Source organism: Ranitomeya imitator, chromosome 5, assembly GCF_032444005.1.
Source record: "Ranitomeya imitator isolate aRanImi1 chromosome 5, aRanImi1.pri, whole genome shotgun sequence".
Lineage (NCBI taxonomy): Eukaryota > Metazoa > Chordata > Amphibia > Anura > Dendrobatidae > Ranitomeya > Ranitomeya imitator.
The window spans coordinates 440,631,944-440,658,015 of NC_091286.1; the positions used below are offsets into that span (position 1 = coordinate 440,631,944).

General features: G+C 41.2%; 1 protein-coding gene across 3 annotated transcripts in view; it reads right to left on the reverse strand.

Moving 5' to 3' along the window:
• LOC138638123 (probable cation-transporting ATPase 13A5) overlaps window positions 1–26,072 on the reverse strand; it is a 553,152-nt gene that overhangs the window by 340,833 nt on the left and 186,247 nt on the right. For all 3 annotated transcript variants that reach the window (XM_069727147.1, XM_069727148.1, XM_069727150.1), the window contains 3 exons: window positions 17,823–17,893; window positions 17,512–17,592; window positions 17,326–17,395 (listed from right to left, as the gene is read on the reverse strand). In XM_069727147.1, the coding sequence (XP_069583248.1) occupies window positions 17,326–17,395; window positions 17,512–17,592; window positions 17,823–17,893 (222 nt within the window). The remainder of the gene's footprint in view (window positions 1–17,325; window positions 17,396–17,511; window positions 17,593–17,822; window positions 17,894–26,072) is intronic.

The following is a 26,072-nucleotide window of genomic DNA, read 5'->3' on the forward strand; positions in this document are numbered from 1 at the left end:
TTTGTCTGTGGCGGTGTGGAATTAACATAGATAATATATATATATATATATATATACAGTTAGGTCCATATATATTTGGACAGAGACAACATTTTTCTAATTTTGGTTATAGATATTACCACAATGAATTTTAGACAAAACAATTCAGATACAGTTGAAGTTCAGTCTCTCAGCTTTCATTTGAGGGTATCCACATTAAAATTGGATGAAGGGTTTAGGAGTTTCAGCTCCTTAACATGTGCCACCCTGTTTTTAAAGGGACCAAAAGTAATTGGACAGATTCAATAATTTTAACTAAAATGTTCATTTTTAGTACTTGGTTGAAAACCCTTTGTTGGCAATGACTGCCTGAAGTCTTGAACTCATGGACATCACCAGACGCTGTGTTTCCTCCTTTTTGATGCTCTGCCAGGCCTTCACTACTGTGGTTTTCAGTTGCTGTTTGTTTGTGGGCCTTTCTGTCTGAAGTTTAGTCTTTAACAAGTGAAATGCATGCTCAATTGGGTTGAGATCAGGTGACTGACTTGGCCATTGAAGAATATTCCACTTCTTTGCTTTAACAAACTCCTGGGTTGCTTTGGCTTTATGTTTTGGGTCATTGTCCATCTGTAGTATGAAACGACGACCAATCCGTTTTGCTGCATTTGGCTGGATCTGAGCACACAGTATGGCTCTGAATACCTCAGAACTCATTCAGCTTCTTCTGTCCTGTGTCACATCATCAATAATCACTAGTGACCCAGTGCCACTGGCAGCCATGCATGCCCAAGCCATCACACTGCCAACGCTGTGTTTTACAGATGAAGTGGTATGCTTTGGATCAAGAGCTGTACCACGCCTTCGCCATACTTTTCAGTTTCCATCATTCTGGTAGAGGTTGATCTTGGTTTCATCTGTCCAAAGAATGTTCATCCAGAACTGTGCTGGCATTTTTAGATTTTTTTTAGCAAAGTCCAGTCTAGCCTTTCTATTCTTGATGCTTATGAGTTACTTGCACCATGCAGTGAACCCTCTGTATTTACTTTCATGCAGTCTTCTCTTTATGGTAGATTTGGATATTGATACACCCTACCTCCTGGAGAGTGTTGGTCACTTGGTTGGCTGTTGTGAAGGGGTTTCTCTTCACTATGGAGATCATTCTGCGATCATCCACCACTGTTGTCTTCCGTGGGCGCCCAGGTCTTTTTGCATTAATGAGTTCACCAGTGCTTTCTTTCTTTCTCAGGATGTACCAAACTGTAGATTTTGCCACTCCTAATATTGTAGCAATTTCTCGGATGTTTTTTTTTCTGTTTTTGCAGCTTAAGGATGGCTTGTTTCACCTGTATGGAGAGCTCCTTTGACCGCATGTTTACTTCACAGCAAAACCTTCCAAATGCAAGAACCACACCTCAAATCAACTCCAGGCCTTTTATCTGCTTAATTGAGAATGATATAATGAAGGGATTGCCCACACCTGTCCATGAAATAGCCTTGGAGTCAATTGTCCAATTACTTATGGTCCCTTTAAAAACAGGGTGGCACATGTTAAGGAGCTGAAAATCCTAAACCCTTCATCCAATTTTAATGTGGATACCCTCAAATGAAAGCCGAGAGTCTGAACTTCAACTGCATCTTAATTGTTTTGTTTAAAATTCATTGTGGTAATGTCTGTAACCGAAATTAGAAAAATGTTGCCTTTGTCCAAATATATATGGACCTAACTGTATATATACAGTGGGGCAAAAAAGTATTTAGTCAGTCAGCAATAGTGCAAGTTCCACCACTTAAAAAGATGAGAGGCGTCTGTAATTTACATCATAGGTAGACCTCAACTATGGGAGACAAACTGAGAAAAAAAAATCCAGAAAATCACATTGTCTGTTTTTTTAACATTTTATTTGCATATTATGGTGGAAAATAAGTATTTGGTCAGAAACAAAATTTAATCTCAATACTTTGTAATATATCCTTTGTTGGCAATGACAGAGGTCAAACGTTTTCTGTAATTCTTCACAAGGTTGCCATACACTGTTGTTGGTATGTTGGCCCATTCCTCCATGCAGATCTCCTCTAGAGCAGTGATGTTTTTGGCTTTTTGATTGGCAACACGGACTTTCAACTCCCTCCAAAGGTTTTCTATAGGGTTGAGATCTGGAGACTGGCTAGGCCACTCCAGGACCTTGAAATGCTTCTTACGAAGCCACTCCTTCGTTGCCCTGGCAGTGTGCTTTGGATCATTGTCATGTTGAAAGACCCAGCCACGTTTCATCTTCAATGCCCTTGCTGATGGAAGGAGGTTTGCACTCAAAATCTCACGATACATGGCCCCATTCATTCTTTCATGTATCCGGATCAGTCATCCTGGCCCCTTTGCAGAGAAACAGCCCCAAAGCATGATGTTTCCACCACCATGCTTTACAGTAGGTATGGTGTTTGATGGATGCAACTCAGTATTCTTTTTCCTCCAAACACGACAAGTTGTGTTTCTACCAAACAGTTCCAGTTTGGTTTCATCAGACCATAGGACATTCTCCCAAAACTCCTCTGGATCATCCAAATGCTCTCTAGCAAACTTCAGACGGGCCCGGACATGTACTGGCTTAAGCAATGGGACACGTCTGGCACTGCAGGATCTGAGTCCATGGTGGCGTAGTGTGTTACTTATGTAGGCCTTGTTACATTGGTCCCAGCTCTCTGCAGTTCATTCACTAGGTCCCCCCGCATGGTTCTGGGATTTTTGCTCACCGTTCTTGTGATCATTCTGACCCCACGGGGTGGGATTTTGCATGGAGCCCCAGATCGAGGGAGATTATCAGTGGTCTTGTATGTCTTCCATTTTCTAATTATTGCTCCCACTGTTGATTTCTTCACTCCAAGCTGGTTGGCTATTGCAGATTCAGTCTTCCCAGCCTGGTGCAGGGCTACAATTTTGTTTCTGGTGTCCTTTGACAGCTCTTTGGTCTTCACCATAGTGGAGATTGGAGTCAGACTGTTTGAGGGTGTGCACAGGTGTCTTTTTATACTGATAACAAGTTTAAATAGGTGCCATTACTACAGGTAATGAGTGGAGGAAAGAGGAGACTCTTAAAGAAGAAGTTACAGGTCTGTGAGAGCCAGAAATCTTGATTGTTTGTTTCTGACCAAATACTTATTTTCCACCATAATATGCAAATAAAATGTTAAAAAACAGACAATGTGATTTTCTGGATTTTTTTTTCTCAGGTTGCCTCCCATAGTTAAGGTCTACCTATGATGTAAATTACAGACGCCTCTCAACTTTTTAAGTGGTGGAATTTGCACTATTGCTGACTGACTAAATACTTTTTTGCCCCACTGTATATATATATATATATAGCTTTCTTACATGTGATACATGAAAGATAAATATCTTTGTAGCGTGTTACAATGACATTTTTTCCCTATCTAAATGCAAAAGGCCGAACCTAATTACCCATGATAAGGTGAAGAGCAGGCCCATAATCTTCTAACGGTTCCACAGCTACGGGTTCAATGCGCTCATAATTCTGCGTTATGAAATTATTGCGATAATCGGGAGACACACACTCCTCTTAAATAAGAAAGAATGCAAGAATATATAATTAATATAAATTACGTATAATTAGTGTTGAGCGATACCGTCCGATATTTGAAAGTATCGGTATCGGATGGTATTGGCCGATATCCGAAAAATATCGGATATCGCCGATACCGATATCCGATACCAATACAAGTCAATGGGACACAAATATCGGAAGGTGTCCTGTAATGGATCCCAGGGTCTGAAGGAGAGGAAACTCTCCTTCAGGCCCTGGGATCCATATTCATGTGTAAAATAAAGAATAAAAATAAATAATATTGATATACTCACCCTCTGACGCACCCTGGTCGTCACCGCTGCAATCGCCTTGCTTTCGTTCCGAAGAATGAGCGCGTAAAGGGCCTTCGATGACGTCGCGGCTTGTGATTGGTCGCGTGAGCACGCCACTCTCCACCAAACCCCAGGAGGAAGCGGTCGCGAAACGCGCGTCGGGGTTTGGTGGAGAGTGGCGTGCCATGTGCGGCTGGAAACGGAGAGCACCCGGCAATTAGGTAATACGTATATTTAGGGGTCTTTACGTACCCTGTACTTAGACATGTATAGATGCATGTAAATTATTGTTTGCTTGGCAATTAGGTCTGTTTCAGACCATTTATTTGACGCATTAGTTCTCTGCTATACACGGATGGCCACCTGCTGTATTGATGGTTCATACATTGCTTGACAGCATTTATTATTTGTATTACATCAAGTTTCGGCACAGAGTATACTTATCAGTGGCTCTTTGTAATTAGGCTGTTTAGCGGTGTCGCAGTGTTGGCTCACGGTAGCTATCGCTTTCGGCACCGGTCATGGGATAATTGAACCCATCTGTCATATTGTTGCGCAGCCAAGTTTGGTTATGCTCAGTCGATAGATATTTACCCACAGGATAATAAGGGCATATTTATAGCAAATTGTTCTTAGTATATAATCGGAGCTTAGCATAGCATCTGAATCCGTTTATTATATTGTTGCGCTGCCAAATTTGGTTATGCCGAGTCGATAGATGTTTTCCCACATGACAATAAGGGCACATTTACAGCAAATTGTTCTGAGTATATAATCGGAGTATAGCTATTATGGCACTAATTTTAGCTTTAGGTCAAAGCCACTGATTTCTTTGATGGTGCAATTGAAGTACCATTTGGCAGTGCGTGTAATTGAATTTACACATTAAAAATCAGCTGTGGATTGAATACTTTTTGCGGCTATAAAGCATTGGTGATTTTGATACAATTGAACCGTAATTAGGCTATCTTGAATTATGTGAATAACTTTTTGTGCACATTAACTGTTGTCAATGCTTTAATATACCCTTATGGGTTTTTTTAGAATAATATTCAATTATGTATATATCTTATTAAATTGATACTCGGATGTATATACCGTAAATATTTTTTACACTATTAATATTGTGCAACAGATAATAGGCACCTAAATCTAATATTCATTGGTAGTAGTTTCTCAGCATGCTCCATTGCCAAATTTAACGAATTTATGTATATGTGTATTACCTGGTGCTCTCCTATTAATATTACAATTCTATTTACGCCTATGTCCATGATATAATTGATTCTTATGGTTTTGAGGCATTGTTTTAGTATTTGTTTTGTATGTGTTAATAAAATTATAACTTTTTATAAAAGAAACATAGCACTCTTTGATTCAGCATGCAGCTTAATATCTGCCTAGCGGATCATTATGTTTGATGTTATATTCGAGTGTTGCCCATCCCGAGTTTGTGGTTATGGGTCTGGGTCATATGTTGACATTATCTCTGAGCTGTATGCTTTTAAACTGGATCATACCTGTGTACATACACACCACCTGTGAATTTAAATAAATCTAAATCCCCCCCCCCCAGAATAAAGTCTTTTAAAACACATACAATGACTGTCATTTTTCATAATATGTGTTTGTTGCGTGTGTGTGTGTGTGTGTTGTGTGTGTGTGTTCTGTATGTGTTGTGTGTTCTTTAAAGAACCATGAACTTATAATGGCAAAATGTTGATGCCGCCATCCGCACAAAGATGGATTTTTGCATTATTTCACAATGAATGATGAGTTCATGAGGCAAAAGGTGGATGCGGAGTGGCCGTGAGTGCAGAAGTATTATTTCTATAAAGATATATTGCAAGGCTTCTTATGTATGACCAGTTATTTATTCAAAGTTTATTAAAACATCAGTGATCCCTTACCCACAAAAAATCAGGAGAAACACATCTGTTATACAAAATGTTTAAGGGCTACAAACATGAATTCAAAATGGTTCTATAATGGAGAATTCATTTACCCATATTTATATAGAAAAGGTAACAATCACAACTGAAGAAGCCGCCTGTAATACATGAACAAAAGTAACACCAGGAAAATAAAATACTGTAACATATGTAAAACATTATATTCAATATTATTCATATTTTTAAAGGAAAACTGTCCATGGGTGAGAATAGTATACATTCAGAAGCAGCAGTGAGAAACGAGTCCAGTGGTAATGCTAAGCGAGCTGCAGTAATCTACTATATAAAGCTGAATGTGTGTGTGTATGTGTGTATGTCCGGGATTGGCATCTGCACCGTCGCAGCTACAGCCACAAAATTTTGCACAGTCACACGTCTGGACCCTGAGAGCGTCATAGGCTATATTGTGAGGCGAAATTTTAACCCCGCGCGTTCCAATTCACCAAACAATTTTGCCCCTATCTACATAATGGGGAAAAAATGAAAGGAAAAGTGTTGGAGGCGTCGCAGCTACAGAAACAAAATTTTGCACAGTCACACGTCTGGACCCCGAGAGCGTCATAGGCTATGTTGTGAGGTGAAATATTAACCCCGCGCTTTCCAATTCACCAAACAATTTTGCCCCTATCTACATAATGGGGAAAAAAGTGAAAGGAAAAGTGTTGGAAGCGTCGCAGCTACAGAAACAAAATTTTGCACAGTCACACGTCTGGACCCTGAGAGCGTCATAGGCTACGTTGTGAGGTGAAATTTTAACCCCGCACGTTCCAATTCACCAAACAATTTTGCCCCTATTTACGAAATGGGGAAAAAGTGAAAGGAAAAGTGTTGGAAGCGTCGCAGCTACAGCCACAAAATTTTCCACAGTCACACGTCTGGACCCTGAGAGCGTCATAGGCTTCGTTGTGAGGTGAAATTTTAACCCCGCTCGTTCCAATTCACCAAACAATTTTGCCCCTATCTACATAATGGGGAAAAAGTGAAAGGAAAAGTGTTGGAGGCGTCGCAGCTACAGCCACAAAATTTTGCGCAGTCACACTTCTGGACCCTGAGAGCATCATAGGCTATGTTGTGAGGTGAAATTTTAACCCCGCGCATTCCAATTCACCAAACAATTTTGCCCCTATCTACATAATGGGGAAAAAAGTGAAAGGAAAAGTGTTGGAGGCGTCGCAGCTACAGCCACAAAATTTTGCACAGTCACACGTCGGGACCCTGAGAGCGTCATAGGCTATATTGTGAGGCGAAATTTTAACACCGCGCGTTCCAATTCACCAAACAATTTTGCCCCTATCTACATAATGGGGAAAAAAGTGAAAGGAAAAGTGTTGGAAGCGTCGCAGCTACAGCAACAAAATTTTGCACAGTCACACGTCTGGACCCCGAGAGCGTCATAGGCTATGTTGTGAGGTGAAATATTAACCCCGCGCTTTCCAATTCACCAAACAATTTTGCCCCTATCTACATAATGGGGAAAAAAGTGAAAGGAAAAGTGTTGGAGGCGTCGCAGCTACAGAAACAAAATTTTGCACAGTCACACGTCTGGACCCTGAGAGCGTCATAGGCTTCGTTGTGAGGTGAAATTTTAACCCCACTCGTTCCAATTCACCAAACAATTTTGCCCCTATTTACATGATGGGGAAAAAGTGAAAGGAAAAGTGTTGGAGGCGTCGCAGCTACAGCCACAAAATTTTGCACAGTCACACGTCTGGACCCTGAGAGCGTCATAGGCTATGTTGTGAGGTGAAATTTTAACCCCGCGCGTTCCAATTCACCAAACAATTTTGCCCCTATCTACATAATGGGGAAAAAAGTGAAAGGAAGAGTGTTGGAAGCGTCGCAGCTACAGCAACAAAATTTTGCACAGTCACACATCTGGACCCCGAGAGCGTCATAGGCTATGTTGTGAGGTGAAATATTAACCCTGCGCTTTCCAATTCACCAAACAATTTTGCCCCTATCTACATAATGGGGAAAAAAGTGAAAGGAAATGTGTTGGAGGCGTCGCAGCTACAGAAACAAAATTTTGCACAGTCACACGTCGGGACCCTGAGAGCGTCATAGGCTTCGTTGTGAGGTGAAATTTTAACCCCGCGCGTTCCAATTCACCAAACAATTTTGCCCCTATCTACATAATGGGGAAAAAGTGAAAGGAAAAGTGTTGGAAGCGTCGCAGCTACAGCCACAAAATTTTGCACAGTCACACGTCTGGACCCCGAGCGCGTCATAGGCTATGTTGTGAGGTGAAATTTTAACCCCGCGCTTTCCAATTCACCAATTTTGCCCCTATCTACATAATGGGAAAAAATGAAAGGAAAAGTGTAGGAGGCAAATTGACAGCTGCCAGATGTGAACAAGGGGACTTAAAGAATGAGTGCGATGGCGCCAAAGAGTATATACCGTACACTTGCTAAGGTGGGGCCTCGACATGGGATACTCACCACACACGGGGATATGAACACACACAAAATGCGCCACACACTACCACGTGCTTGAACACATATTACCCTCAGCACACATTTCACCACAAATACACCAACCTCGCCACATAAAAGTCAAAACACAAAAGTCGCCACTCAAAACTCGCCACGCGCAGAACTCGCCACATGCAAAAACTAGGCTCTTGCAAAACTCGCCACAAGTGCAAAATTCTCCTCATGAAAAACTTGCCACACGCAAAACATGCACACGCGGAAAAATTGCCACATGCACAAAAGTTGCAACACATGCAAAAGTTGCCTCACACAAAACTTGCACATACTCAAAAGGCACCACACATAATACTCGCAACACGCAAAACTCGCCATGCGCAAAACTTGCTGCACACAACTTGCTACACTGACCTGTCACATGCAACTCGACACACAAAAAGTTGCTACACGCATGTTGCTACACAAAACTCATCTCACAAAAGTCGCTACATGCATGTCGCCACACGCAACTCAACACACACAACTTGACAAACGAAACTCGCCCTAAAACACACACAAGTCTGGTATTATCCTTCAAAAATAAAAATCTGATTAATAAGCAGACAAACTACAACAATTGCACCATATAGGAAATACGGCAGCTGTCAGTCACATGACCTGTCTATTATGTGTATGTGTGAGCTAATATATACTGCCAGGGGGAGGGCTTCCTGTTGGCTGGGGATTTATCAGGCTGCCAATTTAGCTTACAAATACTGAGGTAAAAATACTGAGCAAATAACGTGTGAACGAGGTCTAATACAGGAGGAGATGACACACAGGTATATACTATATACAGGGGAGATGACACACAGATATATACTATATACAGGAGAGATGACACACAGGTATATACTATATAGAGGAGGAGATGACATATAGGTACATACATATACAGGAGGAGATGACATACAGGTATATACTATATACAGGAGGAGATGACATACAGGTATATGCTATATATAGAAGATGACATGCAGGTATATGCTATATGCAGGAGGAGATGACACTCAGATATATACTATATACAGGGGAGATGACACACAGGTATATACTATATACAGGAGGAGATGACATACAGGTATATACTATATATAGAAGGAGATGACATTCAGGTATATACTATATATAGGGGAGATGACACACAGCAGGTATATACTATATACAGGGGAGATGACATACAGGTATATACTATATACAGGAGATGACATACAGATGTATACTATATATAAGGGAGATGACAAACATGTATATACTGAGGTGATGAGGTGAAAATGAGAGGTGTGAGGTGAAAATGAAAAGGTGTGAGTGCAAAATGAGAGGAGTGAGGAAAAATCGTGGAGTGATCAGAAAATGACAGATGTGAGGTTGAAATGACAAGTGTTAGGGGGGAATGAGAGGAGTGAGGGGGAAAATGAGAGGTGTGAGGGAGAAAATGAGAGATGTGAGGGGGAAAATGAAAGATGTGATTGGGAAAATGAGAGGCGTAATGGGAAAATAAGAGAAGTGAGGTGTTATAACTAACCACAGATATTTACTATGCCCAGGCAACGCCGGGCTCTTCAGCTAGTTCAATATAAAATGGCTATTTTCAGAATTTGGCATTGTCATTTGATAGAGTCCAAAACAATATTATTGTGTGTGATTTTAACATTAACCAGTTACATACAAGTTAAAAGCAAGAATCATTAGCTGTATGTTATAAAATATGACAAACGTTATTATATTCACTAATCCAACAAGTTCTAGAAACAAATTTCTACATATGATATTTATTGTAGAGATCCATAAATTCCATAACTATTATGTGGTCCGCCTTGATAGAACCCCCTTAGCCCCCATTAAAATCAATGGTGTATGTCCGGATTTGAAAGTAGCTATTTGCCTCTATTTTAAGCTCCAGATATTACAATAGTCTGAACAGTACCTAAGATGTAACTACATATGAAACTACTGTGATACATTAACTATTAATATGAATACTAGTGATTATAAAAAAACACTCGATTTTTTAAGATTTCTGTACAATATTGAGGTTTAGCGAGCATTGCAAAGTGCCTGTGGTTAGCTGGCCGCATTTTTGTGACATTCCTGAACAAGAATTGTGACTCTTATTGTTATCAGAAATAACACTGGTCATTATCTGTACAGGCCGAGGCGTCTCTGTAGTTGTGGCTAGTGTTATCTGATAGCAACACCGGACACGTAGCATGATATCTCAACTAACACAGCCCCTGGACACACTGGGAAATTATGCTGACAGTGCTAGATTCTAAATGTGTAGTGTCAGAGCAGCCGCGCAGCCCCTGTAACAGGCATTGTGGTAGCATTTTAATTATTAAGGATCGCATTTTTATTACACACAGCCCTGCTGTATATCACATAAAATACATTTAAGTGTAAAAAAATGTGGAAAAGTACACAGGGTATGAATAATATTTCAAGGTAATGTACATTTACAAAAGATTCTGTAATAAAAAGTAAGTGCTTCTTTGAGCTGGCTACGAACATTAAACTTTTTTTTTTTTTATTCAAGACAGAGATGCAGTAGTTGCATTCAGGCTATCTATTCTATAAGAAGACACTAGTATTACATATGTCACATTAGGTTGTGGAGAGGGATTTTGTTACAAATTTTTCATGATTATTCAGAGCCACATTAAAATGGGATCCACCATGCATAAACATGTTCTTTAGGGAAAGAGAAGAGATAGATATTTTTTATCTGAGCGTTACAAATGCTTTCTTTGAAAATAAACATTGCCAGAGCTGTCATTATAGGGCCTACTAATATATGCAAATAAAAGGACTTGACATATATTAACACTTGAATACTTAATTTGATAGCTGTGACATGAATGTTTTCTAAAAAAAAATGACTGTCCTTTATTTTTAAAAATATATTTTGACACAAACTGAATAAAATGGATACAAACATCAAGTTCTCAATGTAAATGACTAATTTTTTTTTTTTTTCAATATGGTAGACCAACAATTTGAAATGCTACATTTGTTTTTGATGTATCATGTGAAACTGCGGTTAAATCAATAGCCACAAAATATTTAGAAAAATAATCTTTTATCCAACCACACTTCCAATTGAACAACCTGTGGAACATAAAGAACTTCACAGCTCGATGACAACAGACCGGTAATTTTTTTTCCCCATAGCATAGTATATATTTTACAAAAAAAAAAAAAATCATAATAAAAAACCATGGAAATGAAAAATATTAAATTCCTATGCACATATGAACAAAAGAGGAAGTGTCTGTGTTCATCTGAAAAAAAAAACTGACAGATCATGTTAGGAATATTCTTTGTTGCATCTAGAACTGAACATAACTAAGATTGTCTTTGCCTTGTGATGCCAGCCATGGCCATTTAAAGTGATCTCCACCTTGATATGACTTTATGACTTAAATATTTCTAGAAAAAGTTATTACAAGAGTTGACATAATATTTTTTTTTTCACACAAATATTTACATCAAGGGGAAGATTTTCATTTCTTGCCCAACCGTCTTCTCTTCTGACACATTTTTATACTTGAACCAAGGCTGGTATAAGATGAATTATGTCAAGACATCAAAGAGCTACCGCAATACCACCAAGCTAAAGGGTGTCCTCATTAGGTGCCCAACATTGCGAAATATAGGTTGGTACACATTACTTTCCCCTTTCTGAGGCTCTTAACACAGTGTTCCCCAACGTCAAAGTCCTCCAACAGATCCCAAAAGTCACAATGTCCAGGAGTAAAGTGAAGATTGCTTAATTCTCCTGGTTCTCAAAACACCATGTATTGGGTTTTATTACAAACACCTAAAAAATCTACCTGATGATATAAATATCTGTCTAACAAAAAAAGATTCAATAATGCTTTGGAATTAAAAGAAAAATAAATTCTAAAAGTCATGTGAAGGTAGAAAACCCCTTTAATATAATTTGCAATAATATTCAGAATTTTAACCCCTTTACCCCCAAGGGTGGTTTGCACCTCAATGACCAGGCCAATTTTTACAATTCTGACCACTGTCCCTTTATGAGGTTATAACTCTGGAACGCTTCAACGGATCCTGGTGATTCTGACACTGTTTTCTCGTGACATATTGTACTTCATGATAGTTGTAAAATTTCTTTGATAGTACCTGCGTTTATTTGTGAAAAAAACGGAAAATTGGCGAAAATTTTGAAAATTTTGCAATTTTCAAACTTTGAATTTTTATGCAATTAAATCACAGAGATATGTCACACAAAATACTTAATAAGTAACATTTCCCACATGTCTCCTTTACATCAGCATAATTTTGGAACCAAATTTTTTTTTGTTAGGGAGTTATAAGGGTTAAAAGTTGACCAGCAATTTCTCATTTTTACAACACCATTTTCTTTTTAGGGACCACATCTCATTTAAAGTCATTTTGAGGGGTCTATATGATAGAAAATACCCAAGTGTGACACCATTCTAAAATCTGCACCCCTCAAGGTGCTCAAAACCACATTCAAGAAGTTTATTAACCCTTCAGGTGTTTAATAGGAATTTTTGGAATGTTTAAATAAAAATGAACATTTAACTTTTTTACACAAAAAATTTACTTCAGCTCCAATTTGTTTTATTTTACCAAGGGTAACAGGAGAAAATGGACCCCAAAAGTTCTTGTCCAATTTGTGCTGAGTACGCTGATACCCCATATGTGGCAGTAAACCACTGTTTGGGCGCATGGGTGAGCTCGGAAGGGAAGGAGCGCCGTTTGACTTTTCAATGCAAAATTGACAGGAATTGAGATGGGACGCCATGTTGCGTTTGGAGAGCCACTGATGTGCCTAAACATTGAAACCCCCCACAAGTGACACCATTTTGGAAAGTAGACCCCCTAAGGAACTTATCTAGAGGTGTGGTGAGCACTTTGACCCACCAAGTGCATCGCAGAAGTTTATAATGCAGAACCGTAAAAATAAAAAATCATATTTTTTCACAAAAATTATATTTTTGCCCCCAATTTTTTATTTTTCCAAGGGTAAGAAAAGAAATTGGACCTCAAAAGTTGTTGTCCAATTTGTCCAGAGTATGCTGATACCCCATATGTGACAGTAAACCACTGTTTGGGCGCATGGGAGAGCTCGGAAGGGAAGGAGCGCCGTTTGACTTTTCAATGCAAAATTGACAGGAATTGAGATGGGACGCCATGTTGCGTTTGGAGAGCCACTGATGTGCCTAAACATTGAAACCCCCCACAAGTGACACCATTTTGGAAAGTAGACCCCCTAAGGAACTTATCTGGATGTGTGGTGAGCACTTTGACCCACCAAGGGCTTCACAGAAGTTTATAATGCAGAGCCATAAAAATAAAACAAAATTTTTTTCCCACAAAAATTATTTCTTAGCCCCCAGTTTTGTATTTTCCCTAGGGTAACAGGAGAAATTGGACCCCAAAAGTTGTTGTCCAATTTGTCCTGAGTACGCTGATACCCCATATGTGGGGGGAACCACCGTTTGGGCGCATGGGAGGGCTCGGAAGGGAAGGAGCGCTATTTGGAATGCAGACTTAGATGGAATGGTCTGCAGGCGTCACATTGCGTTTGCAGATCACCTAATGTACCTAAACAGTAGAAACCCCCCACAAGTGACACCATTTTGGAAAGTAGACCCCCTAAGGAACTCATCTTGATGTGTTGTGAGAGCTTTGAACCCCCAAGTATTTCACTACAGTTTATAACGCAGAGCCGTGCAAATAAAAAATATTTTTTTCCACAAAAATTATATTTTAGCCCCCAGTTTTGTATTTTTCCAAGGTTAGCAGGAGAAATTGGACCCTAAATGTTGTTGTCCAATTTGTCCTGAGTACGTTGATACCCGATATGTGGGGGGGAACCACCGTCTGGGCGCATGGGAGGGCTCGGAAGGGAAGGAGCATCATTTGGAATGCAGACTTAGATGGATTGGTCTGCAGGCGTCACATTGCGTTTGCAGAGCCCCTAATGTACCTAAACAGTAGAAACCCCCCACAAGTGACCCCATATTGGAAACTAGACCCCTCAATGAACTTATCTAGATTTGTTGTGAGAACTTTGAACCCCTAAGTGTTTCACTACAGTTTATAACGCAGAGCCGTGAAAATAAAAAATCTTTTTGTTTTCCCACAAAAATTATTTTTTAGCCCCCAGTTTTGTATTTTCCCAAGGGTAACAGGAGAAATTGGACCACAAAAGTTGTTGTCCTATTTGTCCTGAGTACGCTGATACCCAATATGTTGGGGTAAACCCCTGTTTGGGCACACGGGAGAGCTCGGAAGGGAAGGAGCACTGTTTTACTTTTTCAACGCAGAATTGGCTGGAATTGAGATCGGACGCCATGTCGTGTTTGGAGAGCCCCTGATGTGCCGAAACAGTGGAAACCCCCCAATTATAACTGAAACCCTAATCTAAACACACCCCTAACCCTAATTCCAACGGTAACCCTAACCACACCTCTAACCCTGACACACCCCTAACCCTAATCCCAACCCTATTCCCAACCATAAATGTAATCTAAACCCTAACCCTAACTTTAGCCCCAACCCGAACACTAACTGTAGCCCCAACCCTAACCCTAGCCCTAACCCTAACCCTAGCCCTAACCCTAGCCCTAGCCCTAACCCTAGCCCTAACCCTAGCCCTAACCCTAGCCCTAACCCTAGCCCTAACTCTAACCCTAACCCTAGCCCTAATCCTAACCCTAGCCCTAACCCTAGCCCTAACCCTAGCCCTAATCCTAACCCTAGCCCTAACCCTAGCCCTAATGGGAAAATGGAAATAAATAAATTTTTTTTATTTTTCCCTAACTAAGGGGGTGATGAAGGGGGGTTTGATTTACTTTTATAGCGAGTTTTTTAGCGGATTTTTATGATTGGCAGCCGTCACACACTGAAAGACGCTTTTTATTGCAAAAAATATTTTTTGCAATACCACATTTTGAGAGCTATAATTTTTCCATATTTTGGTCCACAGAGTCATGTGAGGACTTCTTTTTTGCGGGACGAGTTGACGTTTTTATTGAAAACATTTTCGGGCATGTGACATTTTTTGATTGCTTTTTATTCCGATTTTTGTGAGGAAGAATGACCAAAAAACAGCTATTCATGAATTTCTATTGGGGGAGGCGTTTATACCATTCCGCGTTTGGTAAAATTGATAAAGCAGTTTTATTCTTCGGGTCAGAACGATTACAGCGATACCTCATTTATATCATTTTTTTATGTTTTAGGCGCTTTTATACGATAAAAACTATTTTACAGAAAAAATAATTATTTTGGCATCGCTTTATTCTCAGGACTATAACTTTGTTATTTTTTTGCTGATGATGCTGTATGGCGGCTCGTTTTTTGTGGGACAAGATGACGTTTTCAGCGGTACCATGGTTATTTATATGTGTCTTTTTGATCGCGTGTTATTCCACTTTATGTTCGGCGGTATGATAATAAAGCGTTGTTTTTTGCCTCGTTTTTTTTTTTTTTGTTACGGTGTTTACTGAAGGGGTTAACTAGTCGGACATTTTTATAGGTCGGGTCGTTACGGACGTGGCGATACTAAATATGTGCACTTTTATTGTTTTTTTTTTATTTAGTTGAAGAAATGTATTTATGGGAATGATATATATATATATATTTTTTTTACACATTTGGAAATTTTTTTTTTTACTGTTTTACTTTGTCCCAGGGGGGGACAGTGATCTGACAGTTTGCACAGCACTCTGTCAGATCACTGATCTGACTAGCAGCGCTGCAGGCTTCACAGTGCCTGCTCTGAGCAGGCTCTGTGAAGCCACCTCCCTCCCTGCAGGACCCGGATGCGCGGCCATCTTGGATCCGGGGCTAGAGCAGGGAGGGAGGGAGGTAAGACCCCCGCAGCAAAGTGATCACATCGCGTTGCTGCGGGGGGCTCAGGGAATGTTTGATCGCGGTGTGCCAGGGGTTAATGTGCCGGGGGCGGTCCGTGACCGCTCCTGGCACATAGTGCCGGATGTCAGCTGCGATAATTGAAATTTGTCAGGTCAGAAGATTAGGGTAATAGGTCGTTTAGAGAACCTTTTCTTGATATGCTAATTTATTGAGACAGGTTTTTTGGGTTATCAGGAGTTGTATGCCAAAATCATCAGTATTAAAACAATAAAAGACCTGACAAATTTCAGTTGGTGGATAATGAATCTATAATATATGAAAGTTTAATTGTAATCATTACATTATGGTAAATAATGAAATTTAACACTATATGCTAATTTTTTGAGAAGGACCTGTATATTTGGGCAATGTAAAACTAGCAATTATCTGCTATTCCTATGAATTGAAGCGCTTCCTTTTGAGTTGTCAATCTCAAGTGACCTAACACCACCTCACAGGTCTTTCTTGAATTGGGCAATCTACAGTGACACACAAAAAGTGACAAATTGCATTTTTAACAAGAAATTGAATTATAAAATAGGCTCTAGTGCAGTGTTTCTCACCTCCAGTCCTCAAGACCCACCAACAAATTCAAACATATTTAAAAGTGTCATGTAGTGAATAAAAATATTTTTGTAAACTATTTTTTGCACCATAAAATATCAAAAGAAATCATACTCCCTTGAATGAATGCAGCAGCCAATCAAGTTGTCATGTTGGACAAGATGTCATCGTAGGAGACCAAAATTTACAGAGAAGAGCAGAGGACTTAGCAAGGGAACTACAGATGCATCAGTGGTGAAGAGTTTCATGATTGATGATTTTAATTAAAACTTTTGTAAAAAGTGTTTTTTTGGGGAGGGTTTGCAGGGTTGTGAGAAATTCCTAACAAATCTGCAATTTGATCTACAACATAACTGAACATGCTGCTGATTTAAAATCTGCTTTACAAGTAAATTTTCATGATTTCTGCAGCAAGTAGATGAAATTCAGGAAAACCTCATCCTTTTTACTTGTACTGCAAAACGTTACATATTTTCTGCCTCAAAAATTTGGTTGACAAAGTCCACAGCATTTCTGTCCCTTAATTTAGAAAGTGAAAAACAGTATTAGGAGAAAAGAAATATAAATCCCTCACCTCTTTGAAAAACAGCTTCCAGATTGGAGTAACTTCTACCTCAAGTTTGTTCAATCCACATATTTGTTTTCTGTATTTCAAAATTAAGTATAATGAAATATTGACAATATTGACATATTAGTAAACCTTGAACAACAAGTAACAAACATCTAACACAAAATGTTGTAATGTAATGTCTACACTTACCGGATTTCCTGCTCTTCTTGAGATAAACCAGAGCCAAACCTTGCTTGTACATCTGAACAAGAGTATTCATCTTCTAGAACCCTAAATAAAAAAGGAAAATTATTATCAAATGTATTAAAAAACAATTAAATATAAATCAGGAAAAAAATACATTTAAAAAAAAATCTATATTTTTAAATATTATTATTTTTACTCAATATAGACAAACATTTGCTTGAATAACTTTTGTGCTTTGCTTGACCAAATACAACTTTTTGGTAAATCTGTTTGTCATTGGTCCTTCTTAAATATTATATATTTTTATGACTTACCCAATTTTTTGAAAATTTCCTTCTAATGTGTTCCAAACATATCTGATTTTCTGTACTCTTAAACAGCGCACCTAAAAAAAAAAGAATTGATGTAAAATATAGACTCTGTACTGCTAATTAGACACACCACCAGTGGACCCTCAGTGCATCTCCAGGCAGATTTACAAATTATTGCTACATTAGATTTCTGATGACGGTCACATCAGATCTCTATAAAAAAGGTAAAATTTGATTGGGTGCAAGCCCTGATACAGCCATACTTCTACTTCTTTATGTAAAAAATGTTCTGACAGGTTGACTTCAACATCATAGCAGGGCGCATTATTTTAATAAGCGAACAGGGGAGTAACGGCCGGACCCATGGAGGATGGAGGCACACCGATGCCAGCTCTATTTCCACCTGAATGGGTGTTCTCCACAAGCCTCAAGCCTTTCAGAGGTCAGCAGGTGGTGCAATGACATCACTGCATTGCACCACCCGCCTGCGTCAGAATTGGAGGAGGAAGAAGATGCTGCTATTCGTGGGAGCAGAGATATGGGAGAATCTTTGTTTTATTCCAAGAAGAGGGACATTAATACTATACTAGAGCAAGGATGGGGACATTATTACAGTATTGGGGCCAAAATTAGAGACATTATTAGTGTATAGGACCAATTGGCAGGCAATATTACTGTATGAGACCAACTGGCGACATTATTATATGATGCCAATTGGCTGGACATTATTACAATATAGTTCCAATTTGGGATATTATTACTACATGAGGTCAATTGAAAGACATTATTACTGTATGGGGCCAATTGGGGTAAATTATTATTGTATAGGGTCAATTGGGGACATTATTACTTTATGGGGACAATTGAGGAACACTATGTATATATAGAATAGGGGCCAGAATAGGCCTCACTATTGCTCTACAATGAGGGTTGATGATAATATTCCTCCTTGTGGTACAAACAATATTTTAAGCTATTTATACTGTATTGGTGCCACTTCAGGGGAGTATTACTGCTGTATTTGCATATAAAGACAGACATTACTACTTTGGGGGGGCATAAGGGGAAATTATACTAATTTATGGATGCCACATACAAGGACAAATGCAGACATCATCTGTGAGTCATTGTACTATATACTCTTACACTATCTACAGAGCTTCTGTGTATATTTATCACTAGTGAATATATTAATGTCAGCACAGTAATTTTTGTTAATGAAAACTGTGGTGATATTAGTTGGTCAGTATGTGGTGGTAATATGTGGCCTGGCCATCGTGTGGCAGTATTTATACATCTTATGTGGTATTATTGGGATATTGCCCATAGTACAGTGAATTTTGCTCAATAAGAGCATGGAAGTTATATTCAGACTTTATATGGTGATATTAGTATATGATCATGTTGTGACATTATTTATTTTTTATGCAGTGTTATTGGTATATTAGATTTGGCATAACAATATAGTGATAATATTTTGCTTGTTGGTAATTATATGACTAATATTTAGATGTATTACTTACAAATTGATCTTTTTACTGAATTTTCTGTGAGATCTATATGTTTTATCTGTAATCTTTTTACGTTTACAGCTTAGTGACTGAACCAACTTTGACCTTTATGACCAAGCCAAATTTTTGAAATCTGACCAGTGTCAATTCATGTGGCAATAACACTGGAAAGCTTCAATGTATTCAAGTGACTCTGATATTATTGTTTTCGTGACACATTGTACTTTAAAACTGTGGTAAATGTAGGTGGATATGTTTTGAGTTTATTTGTAAAAATATTGGAAATTTGGTGAAAATATAGAAAAATTTGCACTTTTCAAACTTTCAATTTTTATTTTCTTATGTCAGGGAGACATGCTGTACAAAATAATTAATAAATAACATTTTCCATATGTCTACTTTACATCTGCATCATTTTTCAAGCATTGTTTTATTTTGTTAAGATGTTAGAATGGTTAAAAGTTGAGCAGCAATATCTAACTTTTTCAATTCATTTGCAAAACCTGTTTCTTTAGGAAACTATCTACATTTACATTTGCTTTAAGGAGCTTACATATTGGAAACTCTCCAAAAGTGATAACATCTCAATAACCGCACCTCTCAAATATTTCAAAATTGTTGTCAGGAAATTTTTAAGACTTTTGATGCCACACCTGAATTAAAGCAAAATGGAATGAAAAAAAGTAATTTTTCCTTTAACCCCTTTACCCCCAAGGTTGGTTTTCACGTTATGGACCGGGCCAATTTTTACAATTCTGACCACTGTCCCTTTATGAGGTTATAACTCTGGAACGCTTCAACGGATCCCAGTGATTCTGACATTGTTTTCTCGTGACATATTGTACTTCATGATAGTGGTAAAATTTCTTTGATATTACCTGCGTTTATTTGTGAAAGAAACAGAAATTTGGCGAAAATTTTGAAAATTTCGCAATTTTCCAACTTTGAATATTTATGCAATTAAATCACAAAGATATGTCACACAAAATACTTAATAAGTAACATTTTCCACATGTCTACTTTACATCAGCACAATTTTGGAACCAATTTTTTTTTGTTAGGGAGCTATAAGGGTTAAAAATTGACCAGCAATTTCTCATTTTTACAACCTCATTTTTTTTTAGGGACCACATCTCATTTGAAGTCATTTTGAGGGGTCTATATGATAGAAAATACCCAAGTGTGACACCATTCTAAAAACTGCACCCCTCAAGGTGCTCAAAACCACATTCAAGAAGTTTATTAACCCTTCAGGTGTTTCACAGGAATTTATGGAATGTTTAAATAAAAACTAACATTTAACTTTTTTTCACAAAAAATTTATTTAGCTCCAATTTGTTTTATTTTACCAAGGGTAACAGGAGAAAATGAACCCCAAACATTGTTGTACAATTTGTCCTGAGTACGCTGATACCCCATTTGTGGAGGTAAACCACTGTTTGGGCGCATGACAGAGCTCGGAAGTGAAGGAGTGCCATTTGACTTTTCAATGCAAAATTGACTGGAATTGAGATGGGACGCCATGTTGCGTTTGGAGAGCCACTGATTTTCCTAAACATTGAAACCCCCCACAAGTGACACCATTTTGGAAAGTAGACCCCCTAAGGAACTTATCTAGAGGTGTGGTGAGTAGGGTTGAGCGAAACGGGTCGAAATTTTTCAAAAGTCGCCGACTTTTGGCAAGGTCGGGTTTCATGAAACCCGACCCGACCCCAGTGTGGGGTCGGCCATGAATTCGGCGATCTTTTGAATCTAGAATCGGAATTCCGATACCGATTCCCGATATGTTTAAGATATCGGGAATTGGTATCGGAATTCAGATTTAAGTGTAAAATAAAGAATTAAAATAAAAAATATCGCAATACTTACCCTCTGACGCGCCCTGGTACTAACCGGGAACCTTCCTTCCTTAGAATCAGCCTTCCAGGACCCTGCGGTGACGTCGCGGTGACGTCGCGGCTTGTGATTGGCAGCGCGGCCGCCCATGTGACCGCTCGCGCGGCCAATCACGAGCCGCGACGTCACCCGCGACCCGCGACGTCACCGAAGGTCCTGGAAGGGCTGATTCTTAGGAATGAAGGCTGCCGGAAAGAAGCAGGGCACGTCCGAGGGTGAGTATATACCTAATAGGTGACGTCGCGGGTGACGTCGCGGCTTGTAATTGGCCGCGCGAGCGGTCACATGGGCGGCCGCGCGGCCAATCACAAGCCGCGACGTCACCGCGAAGTCACCGCAGGGTCCTGGAAGGCTGATTCTAAGGAAGGAAGGTTCCCGGTTTGTACCAGGGCGCGTCAGAGGGTAAGTATTGCGATATTTTTTATTTTAATTCTTTATTTTACACTAAAATATGGATCGCAGGGCCTGAAGGAGAGTTTCCGCTCCTTCAGACCCTGGGAACCATGGAAACCCAATGCACTGCATTGGGTTTCGGGTTTCGTCCGACCCCGACCCCGACTTTTTTATAGGATCGGCCGATTTCACTCGACCGGACTTTTTCAAAAGTCGGGTTTCGTGAAACCCGACCCGATCCTATAAAAGTAAAGGTCGCTCAACCCTAGTGGTGAGCACTTTGACCCAACAAGTGCTTTACAGAAGTTTATAATGCAGAACAGTAAAAATAAAAAAATCATTTTTTTTCACAAAAATTATCTTTTCGCCCCCAATTTTTTATTTTCCCAAGGGTAAGGGAAGAAATTAGACCTCAAAAGTTGTTGAACAATTTGTCCTGAGTACGCTGATACCCCATATGTGGAGGTAAACCCCTGTCTGGGCGCATGGGAGAGCTCGGAAGGGAAGGAGCGCCGTTTGACTTTTCAATGCAAAATTAACAGGAATTGAGATGAGACGCCATGTTGCGCTTGGAGAGCCACTGATGTGCCTAAACATTGAAACCCCCCACAAGTGACACCATTTTGGAAAGTAGACCCCCTAAGGAACTTATCTAGAGGTGTGGTGAGCACTTGGACCCACCAAGGGCTTCACAGAAGTTTTTAATGCAGAGCCGTAAAAATAAAACAAAAATTTTTTCCCACAAAATTTATATTTTAGACCCCAGTTTTGTATTTTTCCGAGGGTAACAGGAGAAATTGGACCCCAAAAGTTGTTGTCCAATTTGTCCTGAGTGCGCTGATACCCCATATGTGGGGGGAACCACCGTTTGGGCGCATGGGAGGGCTCGGAAGGGAAGGAGCACCATTTGGAATGCAGACTTAGATGGAATGGTCTGCAGGGGTCACGTTGCGTTTGCAGAGCCCCTAATGTACCTAAACAGCAGAAACCCCCACAAGTGACCCCATATTGGAAACTAGACCCCAAAGGAACTTATTTAGATGTGTTGTGAGAACTTTGAGCCCCCAAGTGTTTCACTACAGTTTATAACGCAGAGCCGTGAAAATAAAAAAATAAAAATTTCCCCCCAAAATTATTTTTTAGCCCCCAGTTTTGTATTTTCCCGAGGGTATCTGGAGAAATTGGACCCCAAAAGTTGTTGTCCAATTTGTCCTGAGTGCGCTGATACCTCATATGTGGGGGGGGGGGAACCACCGTTTGGGCGCATGAGAGGGTTCGGAAGGGAAGGAGCACCATTTGGAATGCAGACTTAGATGGAATGGTCTGCAGGCATCACATGTTAGGGCTAGCGGAACGCACCAAATAATACGACAGATAGAGTATGGTGCGTTCGCAGCCCGGGGTTCACCGTGCAGAGATGGAACCTGCTGCCAAGTAATGACGGACTATATGGCGGTACTCATAAGTATACACACGTGGGTTAAACTTCACCCAGCGTGAAGGAAGCGATCCTGTTGCGTCACAGGACCGCGGTACCGCACATAGAGCGCGAGCAAGTAGTCAGCGAACTCAACCCCAACTAGGATTGAAGTCCGATTAGACCCTTGCTGGCACAACACCGCAACTGGGTGTGTAAGGAAACTGTATAACAATATTAAGGCACAAGAGTGCATGCGGTGCCGCACTGACGAACGCCACTAACCACCCAGGCTTGGGTAAGGAAAGCACAGAGGAAGTGCACGGCGCCGTACTGGTGGTCACAGCAACTGGACGCTGTAATGTGTGATTTGTGCAGTAGGATAAGTCGGGCGCTAGATAGCAGCCATACACCTTCCGCGAACAGACATTCAATAGGGTAGGGGTATCCAAGGACGACTTGCACTCACAACATACACACATTAACAATTGTACACTAGCGCATGGCCGTGCGGTCATGCGCAGTTTATATAGCTGCAGCACAGGAAGTGGCCACAGAAACTTTGCCCTTCCAAGACCTGCCAAGAGGACCAATGGAATGTGCTGCAGAGCATGAGCACCTGACCCTCGATCTCCAACGGGAGATCTTGCCCTGGGCATGCTCAGTGTGTGCAGACAAGGACTTAGTCCCAGAGAAGTCGGCTCGCTGCTGACCAGCACTGGCTTTAATGGCAGAAGCTGAAGAAGCAGCAGTAACTCTCTGTACAGAGTGAGACTGAGCAAGACGCTGGGACCGACATCCCTGCTGAGCAGGCTCCACTGCAGCTGGATAAGAATGGGAGACCGCAGCGGAGATGGCTCGAGATTCCCCCTGTGCAGAAGCGGGAACTCGAGACCTAACATTACCCCCTCTCCTAGGGCCCCCCCCACTCCTTGGGCCTCGCTACGCTCGAAGGCAGCAATGAGCTGCGGGGACCGAATGTTTTCAGCAGGCTCCCATGACCTGTCCTCTGGGCCATAACCCTTCCAATCCACCAGATAGAACTTTTTGCCGCGTACCACCTTGCACCCCAAAATAGCGTTCACCTCGTAATCGTCCGTAGACGAACCCGATGTCCCGGCAGATGACTCGGAAAACCGGGACATGTACACGGGTTTCAAGAGGGACACATGAAAGGTGTCGGTGATACCCAAGCGTGGAGGAAGAGCCAAACGGTAGACCACAGGATTAACCCGTTCGAGAACCTTGAAGGGACCCAAGTAGCGAGGAGCAAACTTAGTGGACTCAACTCGCAGCCTGATGTTACGGGCGGAGAGCCACACCAAGTCGCCAGGAGCAAAGGTTGGAGCGGGGCGCCGATGAACATCGGCGGAGGACCTCATTCTCTCCTTGGAGGCCCGAATGGCATCCTGCGTGCGGTCCCAAATGTCCCGTGCCTCCACAGCCCAGTCTGCCACCCTGGAGTCAGCAGAAGACACAGGCATGGGCACAGGAACACGCGGATGCTGGCCGTAATTTAGGAGGAATGGAGTCTGACCGGTGGAGTCGGCTACGGCATTGTTAAGTGCAAACTCTGCCCACGGTAGCAAGGATGCCCAGTCATCCTGCCTGGCAGAAACAAAATGTCGTAAATATGTGACCAAGGTCTGGTTGGCCCTCTCTACCAACCCATTCGTCTCGGGATGATATGCCGAAGAGAGATTCAACTCAATACAGAGTAGACGACAAAGCTCTCTCCAGAATCGAGACGCAAACTGGGGACCCCGGTCACTAACAATTTTGTCTGGCATACCGTGTAGGCGAAAGATATGCTTAACGAACAAGACAGCCAACGCCTGTGCAGAAGGTAGCCGTGGAGGAGACACCAAGTGCACCATTTTGGAAAAATGGTCGGTGATCACCCAGATAATGGTGCAATTACGAGACTTGGGTAAGCCCACCACAAAGTCCATCCCGACCATCTCCCAGGGCCTGTCCGCCACCGGCAGAGGATAAAGCAAACCAGCTGGCCGTTGCCGAGGAGTCTTGTTCTTGGCGCAAGAGACACACGCCCGAACATACTCTGCGACATCACGAGCCATATGCGGCCACCAGTATGTCCTCGCCAGTAACTCAGATGTCCTTTTGGTGCCAAAATGTCCACCGACCCTGGACGAGTGTGCCCAAGAGAGAACCTCCGGTCGCAAACTGGATGGAACAAAAGTCTTGCCCGGGGTCACAGACTCTAGCGAAACCGGGGCCACAGTTCTCAAGCTCTCTGTGGGGACAATAAGCCGAGGCTCCTCCTCCTCCTCCGCAGATGACACAACGGAGCGAGAGAGAGCGTCGGCCCGAATGTTCTTCTCCCCAGAAAGAAAATGGAGGGTGAAATGAAACCGGGAGAAGAATAAGGACCATCTGGCCTGGCGAGAATTCAACCGCTGGGCTGTCTGCAGGTACACCAAATTTTTATGGTCTGTGAAGACTTGGAAGGGAAAACGTGCTCCCTCCAAGAGATGTCTCCACTCCCAGAAAGCCAACTTCATGGCTAGCAACTCCCTGTCCCCGATGGAATAATTCCTCTCTGCTGGTGAGAAGGTCTTGGAGAAAAAGAAGCAGGGATGCTTCCGACCTTGAGCATCCTTTTGGAAGAGGACTGCTCCAGCACCAACAGAAGAGGCATCCACCTCCATGATAAATGGCTTATCAACATCGGGGCGATGTAGGATGGGAGCGCTAGCGAAGTGTGACTTTATAGAGTTAAAGGCCTTGGAGACCTCCTCAGACCACAATTTGGGATTTGCCCCCTTCTTGCTGAAGGGCAACCAAGGGAGCTACCAAAGTTGAGAAGTGCGGAATGAACTGGCGATAATAATTAATGAACCCCATAAAGCGCTGCACCGCTTTGAGAGAATGGGGTTCCTGCCAGTCCATCACAGCCTGTAGTTTGGCAGGATCCATAGCCAATCCCTGGGCAGAGATGATGTAGCCTAGGAAAGGTAAGGACTCCTGCTCAAACATACACTTCTCCAAGTTGGCATAGAGGGAGTTTGCCCG